Source organism: Talpa europaea (assembly GCF_964194135.1).
Source record: "Talpa europaea genome assembly, chromosome: 15".
Taxonomy (NCBI): Eukaryota; Metazoa; Chordata; class Mammalia; order Eulipotyphla; family Talpidae; genus Talpa; species Talpa europaea.
The window spans coordinates 38,666,069-38,679,267 of NC_140083.1; the positions used below are offsets into that span (position 1 = coordinate 38,666,069).

The following is a 13,199-nucleotide window of genomic DNA, read 5'->3' on the forward strand; positions in this document are numbered from 1 at the left end:
TCTGCTCCCCGCTCTGGCTCTGGTGAATTCTCTCGCCCTCCCGCGCTTCTGACTGTACCCAGTGCTTGTATAAATAAATAAATCTTTAAAAAAAAAAAAAAAAAAAAAAAGAGACTTGTAACTAATTGACTGGTCTGGACTGACCTGGTATTTGAATGCAGAACTGCACATAACCAAGATGGTGGCCCAGCAGGCCTTTAAAGTCTTGCAGACCCACACATACTCTAATGTGTAAAAACTTTAATGGAAAGGAACTTGAATACAATTAGAGTGTGATAAAAAGAAGGGAAGGAATAAATAAAATAGTTTTCACATGAAACACCCAAAGTTACCCACTCCTTTGTGGGTAAATGCCCAGCCAAACAGGGTTGGTTCAAAACAGGGCCTCTGAGGCCTGAAAACCTGTCACAGTCTAAAGCACCTTCTGGTGGGGACCTATACATAAAGGTCAGAAACAGCTAGACAAGTCTGGAAGGAAAAGAGCAAAATCAAAATCAAGATCAAAGCTGCCATTGTGAACCTTCCCACGGGTCTCTCACCCACGTCTGTTTCAACCAGTCCAGGACCAAGAAGCAAGTGCAGATTCTTCACATGTCTCTGCTCCATGTGCCTCCTCCAGGTCCCCCTCTTGTTTGCCATCCTTCTTCCTTTCCCAGTTTCTCTCCAGATTCTCCTTCTCCCTGTTCAGCTCCACCGTCCCTTGGGTTGGGCAGGGAACATGGAACCTCCCCTTTTCCTGGGGACCACACTGTTATAGGCTCATATTTTGTCTTTTGTGTAGTTTCATATTTTTCACCACCTCTGTCTTCCCAGTAGTTTTTAGTACCATGTGTTGCACAAAATACTTGTTTAATAAATCTTTGTTAAATGAGTTGAAGAACAAGTATATGAAGCGGCTTGCAAATGTAATTGATGAGAATGAATTACACAAGGGAAGGAAGGATGGTGGAATAGAAAATAAATGGTGGAATTTTCAAATGAAACAAAATTGACTTGTAATAACACCTAGAACTTTATTTCCAAGTTTTATGTGAAATACTGTTGCATTTTTGTTCAAATAGAGAAATCTTAAACAAAATAAAAGGTGACTTTATTCTAAATAAAAAGGCAGTTTGCTCTAAGAAGGAGAAAGAAGAATCAAGTCTCATTTAGCTTTCAGAGGGATCTTTCCCCCCAAAGAAGCACCCTGTTATTAAAAATAGCTGGCTGGCATATCATATAACATATTAAAAATTAAAAAGAGCTCAAATACAAGAGTTTTTAAATAGTATTTTTCTTTACTTGTTGTAAAATTTAATATTTGTTATTGTCCATTACTGGGGAGAAGTGAAGAGAAACCAATTACTGGGGGGTAAAAATATCCTTACAGCATGCTATGTTACCATTATTCTCAACACCAAATACAGCTGCTGCAGACCAAGCTCAGTCAAAGGAAGTTGAATTAGGAAGGAATTTAGTCCCTCTTTTTCTCTATCCAAAAATACATTTCAAGTAGGCTTATTTCTCAATTAGTATTTAATTAGAACAGCCTGTAGAGGGCGTCCTTGCACCAAGAGCCATAGGATTTTGAGCAACACAGAGGTGAAAACATCTTCAATTAAAACCATGCTCTCTAGAGTAAAAAAAAAAGAGTCTGTTGTGATGTGAAATTATAATCTTTAACTGGGAGACAATTGGTATTACAATGTTAAAGTGCTCTAAAGGTTGCCTGATGTATACGAGTACGTTATATATAAATGAACGCTCACTGAAATAAACGACTGAAAAGTCTGAAAAGCAGTAAATATTTTTAAAGAAGCATGGCTGTGAAGCCTGGGATGTAAACAGATTTAATTATGATTTACTTATCACTATAAGGTATAGTGGCTAAGAAAATAGGCTTTGAAGTCGGAGTGCCTGGAATTTCAGCCTTGAATCTTCCACATTCACCAGCTGGGTAACCACAAGCAAGTTGTTGGACCTTTTTGAGCTCTGTATCCATCCGTAAAATGGGAATAATAATAGTACCGACTTAAAAGAGTTGTGAGAATTAAGTAAGCACTTAAAACAAAAGTACTTTTAAAATTAAGACACTGCAAATTCAAACCAGTCGTAATCAGACAGCCTTCTTGTCTAATTCCTTTTAAAGATCAACAGTTGTACAGCTGAAAATATTTCATAATTGAACGCACATTCTGTTCTGTTTAGTAACTTCTCACGACCTAACATTTATTTAACTTAATGCATGCACATGTTCAGCGGCCCTTCTGTTGTTTCTGCTTGTTTTTTCCTCTTGAGGTGTCCACTATTCTACAAAGGACTCACTGAAGCGCCACGCCCAGCCGCAGGCGCTTGATCCTTGAGGCGTTTGTCGCAGCATCTGGGTGCTAAAGAATAAAGAGAAGTAAACAACCCTTTTCTGAGTCTGGAATCTAAGTTTCTTAAAAAAAAAAAAAAAACAACAACAACAACAAAACAAAAACCTCTTGCTTCCGTTTTCTTCGCTCATCCAAGGGATTAAGCAGAAGGCACGTTAAATGCCCTCTGCGGATCGGGCGGGTGCGCGAGGCTGTAGCCCGCTGACAGCCAACTGCGCTCCCCCAGCCAAGGCCACAGTCCAGATTCCAAGCGCCAGGGAGCTCAGCACCGGCGCTCACCACCACATACATTTCTTGAAACACCAACAAATACAAAGATTTTTACACTTTGGGGAGCCCTACCCAGGGTATCAAGGGATTCCTATCATCCAAAACCAGAGATGTCTCCCAGGCTCTGTAGGATTAGCAGAGAGAAGGGCCTCCCAACTGGTAAAACACCCTGTGCGGTGCCTGACAAGTGCAGGATGAAAGCCCAGCGCCCCAAGCGCCTGCCATGCGGGCACCACTGGACAGTTGCAATCAGGTTTTAAATTGATGGGTTTGCACGAAGATCGGAGAAGGTAGGATTAGGGGCGCGAGGAATGGTAGCGGCAGATGGCGAGAAAGGGAGTGGTAAGTGCCTCAGTTTAGCGTAGCGCACACGTGAAATACCCTCCTGGCTCTCCTTTGCGCTCAGTGAAAACTTGCCGCGTCAGTTCACTCCTTTACCCTCCACCCATGCCTAACTAGCTGAAGGCAGACCAGTGACATGCCAGGGGTCCTTGGGACCGTAGTTCACCGCAGCAGCCCCCTCCACGCGCCCGCTTGGCGCGTGCTCGCATCGTGGCGTGAACGCGGCCTCTGGGGGTCCCGCGCGGCCCCGCCCCTGGCGCCCCCCAGTGGTGGCCAGCTGGTCTTCGTCACTCCTCGCTCGCACCTCCCTTACGCCAGCCCTTCCCCGCTTTTCCTCTCGCTATATTTAACCCTCTGACTGTTGGCCTCGCAGCGCATGCTGGCATCTCCAGCTTTGCCAGCCTTGCGTCTCTCCCGTGCCCTCTCCCTCCGGCGCCCCTCTTCTTGCCCAGCTCACGCCTGCCTTCTCCCTACCCTCCTGCTCTCTCTCTGGCTCACTCTTGCACCCGAGCCGCGAGGCTGCCCGCCCAGACGTCTAAGCCAGAACAGCTCCAAAGGAGAGAGCGGAGAGCCGCCTGCCTGCACGTTGGGTAGGTGCGTCTGGAGTTGCAGCGGCGAGCATCCCCCGCGAGGAGGTCCCGAGCGGCATGGCCCGAAGAAGCTCCTTCCCTGGCGCTGCTCTCGCGCTCTGGAGCATCCTCCAAAGCCTGCTGGTGCTGCGCGCGGAGGTCGGGCAGCCGCGGGAGGAGAGCATGTACCTGTGGATCGATGCTCACCAGGCGAGAGTGCTTATAGGTAAGTCTCCCGCGCCCAGCACCTTGTCCTGCCTGCGTCTCCACTGTCTCCAGTTCTTCTGCTAAGGGAGGATGGATCGTTCAGTGTATTTTTAAAACTTAATATTCAAGGAAGATTGAATTATCTATTTTTTCATCTGAAAGCATATAACTCAGGAAAGGAAAGCTGAGCTAGTGTTCTGATCATGTGGTTGCTAGTTTCTACAAGCCTACGTTTTAGGTGGACCCAGCGTTTGTATGTTTGTATGCATTAGTTAACTCCATGTGCACTCCTTTTCCCTGAAAACGTGTGTCTATTGGCATCATTGTTACTGAATAGAGAGGAAAATTAATCTCAGCAGCATTGTCTGTACCAAGGCAGGTGCTTTGTGAACAGCAGTGACATTATTTCTTTGGTGTTCTTTTTGCATGCAACTTCGGGCTTGAGTTCTTTTAAGTTCACCTAGTTTGATAGTTTTATTTTTTTTAACCAGGATTTGAAGAAGACATCCTGATTGTTTCAGAGGGGAAAATGGCCCCCTTCACACATGATTTCAGGAAAGCACAACAGAGAATGCCAGCCATTCCTGTCAATATCCATTCTATGAATTTTACCTGGCAAGCTGCAGGGCAGGTAAGTTCTGATAACCAGAAAGGTTGAAGAACATTAACCCCTCAATATTTCCACTCCCTGATGACAGGTAGAGTGTGGCAGGTAGCTGTATAGTGTGTAGCTGGTACATGTTACAGTTTTAATTGTAATTTCTCATCTTATCTCTAAAGCAAATAAATAATTAACCCCCATTTATTTAAAGTTGTCCTGTGAATTAAAGACTCCCAAAAGAAAAGGGGAAGCAATAAGCCTAACCTCACTATAATGATAATAGTGTCTTCAGGCTGCTGGAAATGTAAAGATTCCAAATGCCAACATCCTTTCTTTTTTGATCATTGACATTAATCATTAATATAATTTTTAAAACAGTTAATATTATATACTAATCATTTGTGACATTTTACAACACATTTTAAAGTCTGTAAGTATTGACATTTTGCACTTGAAAAAATTGGTATGTTGTCTGTTTTCACTGTATTGATGTGAATATCATATTTCTGGTAGAGTTTGTAGACTCAAAGAATGTCATGTAAGAATGTCTGTAAAATATTGCAGGGTATTGATTTTTTTTGGTTACCATCTTAAATACTGTCATAGGAAAAAGAAAGCTGCAGTATATTTTTATGGAGAAGCATTCCTTTTTCTTCCTAGCACATTAGCATCTTTCATATATTGACTTTTTATATAGTTTTGTTATTACATAGATGATCTCTAATTTTGGAAAGAAAGGGAGAATAACAGGTTATGTGAGTTTAATATCTTTTGTGTAATTGGTGGATTTGTTCTAAAGGACAAATGGTAAGTAATAAATTCTCTTGCTTATTAGTTGGTAAAATGTGTCTACTAGGAAAATCATTGTAATTATAATTGAAATCACATTTCAGGTCTTTTTTTATTCTAAGATGCCTTAAATGTCTATTTCCATGAAGAATGTGATCCAGAAACACTTTATAAAAAGTAACTACTTTGAACTGAGAAACCACTTTGGTTCTTTCTAATTACCTGTTATAGTAGGGACATGACCATTTTAGATGTCTTTTTTCCCTCAGGTCTTTTCGTTCTCTCTTTTTTCTAAAATAGAACAAATCTAAGCCTTGCAGCATTTCCATTGTCATAAAAAGTAGTTATTTTGGATCTACTAAAGTTCATAATAGGAAGGTCATCCATGCTAATAACCCCCCCCCCTTTGCAGATAAGTTCACTCTCACTAGAGGCTCCTATTACTCAATAAGGAGATTATTCCCCTTTCTCTCCAATTCCCTCTCCAAAGATATATAACGGACAATTAATTTTGAAATATTGTGAAGTCAGTAATAAATCAACTGTGTTCGACCACTTGTAAGATGTGACCAATCTTAATGTTGTGTTTTTAAAACTACATATACTTTTATGGACTTTTAAGAACCATTAGAAGATATTTTGACTTGCACTCCTAGTGAATAGGTTTGGTAACTATAGAAGCAGAACATGCTGATTGTTTGCATCTTTTTGTTTATTTATCCTATTAATTTATCTATTATTTATCTTCATTTCTCATATAAACTCATGAGTTTGTGTTCTGATGAGTAACATTTGAAGCAAAGCCTTTTTTTTAAAGATTTATTTATTTTTATATAAGAATTGGGGTACAGGCCAGAGATGCGGGGAGTGAAAGGATTCATCCAATAGAGTGGGGAACAGAACAGGCAGATGGACCAAAGTACACTGCTGAGGGGAGGAGCGGGCGAGACAGGAGAGGTCTGTCCGGCCATGTGGGCTTCTTCCTGACTGGCCGGGAATCGAACTCGTGCCACAGAAGCTGCGGATTGCTTCATAGGTTGCGTCTTCACCCCTGCGCCACTAGGGAGGCCCAAGGCTTTAATTCCATCTTATCTCCCCTGTTAACTTTATAGTCTAGTGCATGTTCACAAACATTGGCATATGGTTGAGTACGAAATGAACTGACCTATGAAACAATCTCTGGGTTTTTCTGGTAGGAAATTAGAAGAGATGGTGCAACTGACATGGAGATGAAGTTTCTAGAATCTCCTGTTAGGTGTCAGCTGACCATGTAGATTGTCTCATTATGCAGGACAATGTTAGCACCTCAGTTATCTCACTTTCTAAGTCTGCTCTGCTCTTGAAGTTTACCACAGGTAACCATGTGAAATCCGGTGTCTGTTTTTCTTGGGAGGGAGGGTAGCCAGAAGGGGATGGGTGGAATCCATACAATGCCAAACAGCAAGATGTTTTAAAATAGCATTTAAATTTGGTTAATGTTACTCAATAAAGTCATGTGATTCCAGCACCATAATTTTTTAAATGCATGGAAATTTTGAAGATGGGAAAAATAATTACTTCAGTACTAATTAAGTATTTTGAAAGGCATCTATGGCTAAAGCCAAGCCACATCAAAACATCTACATGGAAAATGAAAAGTTCATTCCATTATCTAGTTATTTCATCCAAACATATCAAACATTTAGGGATTGCAACACAAGCAAAACACAGCTGATAAATGAAATTTTAAGCAATATTTACGTGTTTTTGCAACATATAGAGAAAGTTAAAAAAACATTAAGATTGGAGACCTAGTAGGGCTAGTAGGTGTTAACTACTTCCAAAGTATTATTAATCCAGTAGCCCAAGGTGTTCTTGGGGCCATTTAGAACATTTCATGTTCTACTTTGAACATATGCAAATAAAAACGTCAGTAAGACTCATTTCCTCACATCAAGTTGGTAAAAAAAAAAATGTTCTTTTTAAGTTTTAGTATGTGGAGAAATGGGCATCCTCATGGGTGCCTCTGCCCAGTTATCCTCTTTACGAACAATTTGACTCTAATGGCAAAAGATTCAATATAGACCCTCTGACTGGGAAATTTCAGTTCCAGAGATTCATCCCAAGATAATAATCATGGATATGCTATTTATAAAAGTAAAATTTAAAAAATGGTAGGTCCAGCAGTAGTTGGAGGAGAATACAATGAAACATTTATAATAATATTCCAGACATCCTTTTGATATCAGAAATTAAGTCAGTAGTCCTTAGCAGTATATTCTGTTTGATTCCATTCCAAACTATGTGAGTAGAAGTAGGAGAAAAGTCTAATTCTTTAAAGTGTAACATTAGTTTCACCTGCATATGTTACACTTTGTTTTTTCCACAATGAATATGTATTGATTTCTAATTTTAAAAATATTTTACAGTAAGTATATTTTCATGGCTGATTATAACTATGGAGCCCAAAGAATTCTCTAATGCTTATCTGATTCTTACTATCTTCTTTTGAGATCTCGCACAATCTACTTTAGAAGGCTTCCCTTCCAGAAGTCAGATTAGCTGAACTGTCTTTCACTGAAATCCCCATTTTCCATGGGAAACCCTGTGTCTACTTTATCTCCCATTTAAAATATTTCTTTTCTAACATGTCCTTTCTTTTTTTTTTTTAAAGATTTTTTTTAATAGAAACATGCCTATTAAAAAAATTTTTTTTAATAGGCATGTTTTTCTTTATTTGTTTGCTTGTTTGTTTGTTTGTTTTGTTTATACATGCACTGGGTACAGTCAGAAGCGCGGGAGGGTGAGAGAATTCACCAGAGCCAGAGCGGGGAGCAGAGCAGGCAGAAGGGCCGAAGTACACTGCTGAGGGGAGCAGCGGGCGGCAGGAGAGGTCTGCGCACCATGTGGGACCCTCCTCCGGTGGCCGGGGAGCAGCCGGGGATTGAACCGGCGCTGCAGAGGCCGCGGGCAGCTTCGCAACCCAGCGCTCTACCGCTGCGCCACCGGGGAGGCCCAACATGTCCTTTCTTAAGGCTTTTGGATGAGAGAAGAATTTCTGCTAAAGAGGTTTAGTTAGGTTTTAATGATTTTTTGTAATTAAGGAAAAATACCCTATTATTATATATAACTTCTTAACTGTTGATATTTTTCAATGAGGCATTCCTTATACTAATTTTTCCCTAAATTTGAGACAGGTAGGGGCCATGAGCTACCATTTTTGTTTCTTAAACTAAACACTAATTAAACATTTTATTTGGAAAATAACCTTTTCTAAACCTAATGGCTTTCAAATAAAACCTTAATGAGGAATTTTGTTAGACAAATCTAATATGACACCACTGTTGACTTCTGTGTGAACCAGTTTGGTGAAAGCTTGAACATTTTTATTTATACAGATCTCATAAATAGATCTTTATAAAGATCTTAGTAAACTACCTGATCTTAGTAACCATAATATATTGTATCACCTGCCATGAGATGCTGCAGTACTATGGATCTAGTGCTTATTTAACAGGGCATCTCTTTTTATATTGACATTTTATTGACTTTTTTTTAAAGCAGTGGTTATGAATTTATGCAGCCACGTGTACTACTTTCCCAACCTGCTTGTGACCAAATGCCAAGATTTCAGGAATGATTGGCAAGGCTTAGGGTGAAACTGTTGTGTATGGAATAGAAATTCTCTGAGTAAAGATAACCAGCCAATATTAACTTCAAACCCAGCACCTGAATTACTAAACAAGCTCTAACAATCCTTACTAACAGGTCCAGATGTTAGGAGCAAGCTCTTTGTCATACATAATGATCACAGTTCCTTTAACCACTAGAAGTCAAGGGAATCACTTTATTTTTCTGAGTTCCAAGTTTGAAAACAAAGCCTAGAAGTGTTATTCTGGATATGGGAAATGAAGAGGAGAATTTTGTCTGCTGTTTGGGGATGTGGGTGGTAATTTTGAAAAAAGTGATGTTATTGGTATTTGGTTAAGCTGCACACATGCGCTTCCTTGTTTTTTGTGTGACCATCCAGAGTAGTGCATATAGATATATAGGTAATACAGTGCAGCAAGTGAAATATTTTCCAGGGTGTAAGGTTAATGATAAAGGAGTTCATACCCTTACCTGTTCCGTATCAATTTTAAAAAGCTCCAATAATTGAAAACTGCCAGAAACGGCAATAATAACACAAAATCAAGTTCAAGGAAAGCTTTGGAATTTTGTCTGCATAGTGACCTTTGTGGATGGGTCTAGTTAGTAGCACCCAAATTCAGTTTTAAAGTAAGAAAAGCACCTACTAGGGGAAAAAAGAGAAACCAGAAAGAAGGCATTTCTCTGATTCAGATTTGTCCAAATTACTAAAAAAACAACAGAATCACTCCACTGACAGAATCACTCCACTGTTTCTGTAATATCATGTGAATGAATACATTTCTGTCATTGAAGTAACACTAAAGCTCTAATTAGCTCCTGTTTTATTGTAGTATTTAACTAGTCCCCTTACACTGGCTACAGTTTTCAGTCTCAAATTTCCCATTGAAATGACGGAGTTAAGCATTTGAACGCTATACAAATGCTTTTTTCTTACTTTGGTCCCTTGACAAAAATCAAATAATAACAATAGAGAGTGGATTTTAATTTATGTACTTCCTCTCCCTTTTCAAAGGAACACCCAATACCCTTAAACACCTCCTTCCAATTTTGAAGTTATGGTAACACATTCTTATTATTTAAATTCCTTAATGTGAACTGTCCACATTTCTTCCTAATGGAGTTATGATTGTGTCTGTAGTTACAACTCAAGTGGTCACATACCTTCGAACTCCAGGGGTTTGCTGCCATACCTTTGCGGTGGTTATATGTCACCAAATGAAGGAAATGCCTCCTTTTCTGACCCCTGTTCCATGGTTTCAAAGTGGGAATGTGAGTATGTTTACATACTATGGCCATGATTTTTAAAAGAAGGTACTCATATCAAAAGCACGGCTTTAAACCTTTAATGTTTAGATTCTGCTATGCTGTGGTATTTTGCATTGTGGTGTTGTGGACATGCCACTAGGGATCAAAGAGTAATTCTACAGAGAGCCCATTTCATTTAGCAAAGCAGGCATGTGCCAGCCATCTGTTGTATCTGCTGATAGAAAACAGCAGTTAAGTTTCTCAAACTTTTGCCAGGAAAAAAGGCTTTATTGCTTAGAGGAGATGAGTTACAAGGTACCTTGTAACATCTGGTTCTATAGCCATGTACATGGCACCAATGTAAACTCCACTATGTCTTCCTTACACGGTGGTGTAAAGGCTTGTAAACAAATCCTCACCGCTGGCCTATCCTCTGTGTTTTTTCCTGACTTTAAATTACTTGGACAAATAAAAATCATTTAAATTGTTGTGGTGAAGTATAAAGGAATGATATTCAATAAAGCATTTTGTTTTGGATTAAACTCATTTAATTTAAAATGTCCCTGATGAATAGCATGGGTGTTGTGAGGGGGAAACTTTGGGGATTAAGAGTTTGGTGAAAATGTCCTTCATCCCGTAGCTGATTCTGCAGGGGCCACTGTCAGAAGGAAGGCTGCTTTTGCTGCAGTGAATTAGCCAATTTGCCCTATTTGCCTAGTGGGGAGAAACTTGTCCATTCCCCTTAATCCTTAGTGAATGTGGAGTTGTTCTCTCCCACTTAATAGCCTTTTGCTCTGTGTCAAGTACTGTCAATCAACAAACACAGACACTGAGTTAGTCACAGAGCATCCAAAGAGGAATAAACACAGTCCCTGACCTTAGGGAGCTCATAGTTTAGCAAACATACATGCAGGGCTTCCCTGGTGGCGCGGGGGGTTAAGACGCAGCACTATGAACCTATCCACAGTCACTGCATCATGAGTTTGATCCCTGGCCAGGGAGGTGACCCACATGGTGCAGCAGACCTCTCCTCTCTTGCCTGCTGCTCCCCTCAGCAGTGGATTTCAGTATATCTGCCTGTTCTGCTCCTCACTCTGTCTGGTGAATCCTCTCACCCCCATACCTCTGGCCGGTACCCCAGTTCTTGTATGCATAAATAAATAAATCTTAAAAAAAAAGAAGACATATTCATCGCATTCATCCAAATGAAGCAGGAGGTACACGATTGCCTGAGGCACAAAGAAGACAACTTTTCCCCTGCCTGGAGGAGGAAGGTAGCCAAGAGCACTTCACAGAGCTCACTGAGCAGGTCATGTCTGAATTAATTGCTGAAAGATGAGTGCTCATCAGACCAGCAAGAGGAAAATGCCTCCATGTGGGGAGCTCAGGACTTACATGCATGGAGGTCTTAAAGGGGTCGACAGCTTCTGGGAGATTGTGAGGGGCCTATATCTCATCTGCGAGGTAATGCATGTCCAGTAAAAGGAATGTCAATTTCAATAATGGAGAAAGCTTCTGGAGAAGGAAAAGAAGTTAGGAATAATTCACAATGGTTTCTTTTTTCTCTGCTGTGAAGAAAATGGGCTCAATATTTTGTAGGTTTGTCCCAGGGACGTATTAAGTAAATCCTCGGTTTGTGTGTTGGGTAGGCAGTGGTTTTTCCACAGCTATGACTTTTCTCTTCTTATTAAACTTTTGGGGGAATCTGTAATGATTTGTCCTCAGGTTATTTTTGGGGGGTGAATAGGGCATTGCACCATGAAAAAAATCTTTGTGAATGTATAGGATTAAAAAATTCATATAAACTTCTAGTGTAATCTAGAACTTTGAACTCAATGTAAAAGGAAGTTTAATAAAACATAATGTATTTTGAAAAATAATTATCACCAGTCTCAATTACCATACTTTTTTTAAAAAAATATTTATTTATTTATGCATATAAGAACTAGGGTTTAGGCCAGGGTGAGAGGATTCACCAGAGACAGAGTGGGGAGCAGAACAGGCAGATTTACTGAAATCCACTGCTGAGGGGAACAGCGGCTGAGACAGGAGAGGTCTGCTGCGCCATGTGTGTCACCTTCCTGGCCAGGTATCGAACTCGTGCTGTAGTAGCTGTAGATTGCTTCATAGTGCTGATGCTTAACTGTTTGCACCACCAGGGAGGCCCCATACTTTTTTTTAAGTATCAAGAAAAGGACACTAAAGGTATAGAAATTACACTTGACAGGTGATCCTTCAGTTTAAATAATAGATGGATGAATGCAGGAGGTAGATTTATTTAAAGTAAATCTGCTTCTTTAAATTTAATTTCCTTTTAAAACTTATTATTAGTTAAAATTAAAGTCATCTGACAATTTCTGTTCTTCCCATTTTTTCCTCCAACATATGGATGTCGCCCCTGAATTGTTCATTTTGTCTTCTTTTTGCGTTTAATGAACGAATGTGATTAAAGAATCTAGATAATTGTCAGGTGTCTGTTGAAACTCATTCACTTGAACAAAACCTCACAGGTGTAAGTCCTGGGCCTGTGACAGGACAGATTAGGGAGGGAGTTCTTAGCTGGCAACAGACAGAAGATAAGTACATCTTTGCTTAGCTGCTCTTAGAGAGAACTCAGATGATGCCCTGGGGGTAAAATATGATTAAAAACTAATTCCCTGCCTATGAGAAAATTGGTGGCTAACTGGAGAATCAGAGATGTATAAACAGATCATCCTAATAATTCTTGGTAAGTTGTATTGTACTACGATATTCCTAGGTTATAATGAGAACACAGAGGAGAAGTAACTACAGAGCTGAGTCTGATTATGGAACTAGCCAAACAAAAATGTGGAAAGAGAGAATGGTCTTTAGAGAAAGGAAATAGCTTGAGGCAATACTTAGAGATTGGAAATACATTATCTGGGGAATTAGTATTTTGAAGTGGCTGGAATGTATGCGCAAGGTAAATAGTAGAGAGGTAGGCAGGGCTAGGTCCTAAGGGGTTTTGTCTACTATGCTGAGGCATCTGGGACTTACTCTATAGACAATGTCAAGTAAATGAAAAACTGTAAAGAAAAAAATAGTAGGGTCAGTTTACATATTTAGATCATCCTGTTAGCACTATGGAGAATAGTGTTGAAGGGAGTTTGACTACAATCAGGGGCAGAAATCGGGTAATGAGAGAGCTTACAGATGAAAAGGAGGAAG

At 40.0% G+C, this 13,199-nt stretch overlaps 1 protein-coding gene across 1 annotated transcript in view; it reads left to right on the plus strand.

Moving 5' to 3' along the window:
- Window positions 1-3,616: 3,616 nt before the first annotated feature.
- WIF1 (WNT inhibitory factor 1) overlaps window positions 3,617-13,199 on the plus strand; it is a gene marked incomplete at both ends in the record, with an annotated part of 68,807 nt that continues 59,224 nt past the window's right edge. The window contains 2 exons of the mRNA XM_084255479.1: window positions 3,617-3,764; window positions 4,237-4,376. Of these exons, the coding sequence (XP_084111605.1) occupies window positions 3,617-3,764; window positions 4,237-4,376 (288 nt within the window). The remainder of the gene's footprint in view (window positions 3,765-4,236; window positions 4,377-13,199) is intronic.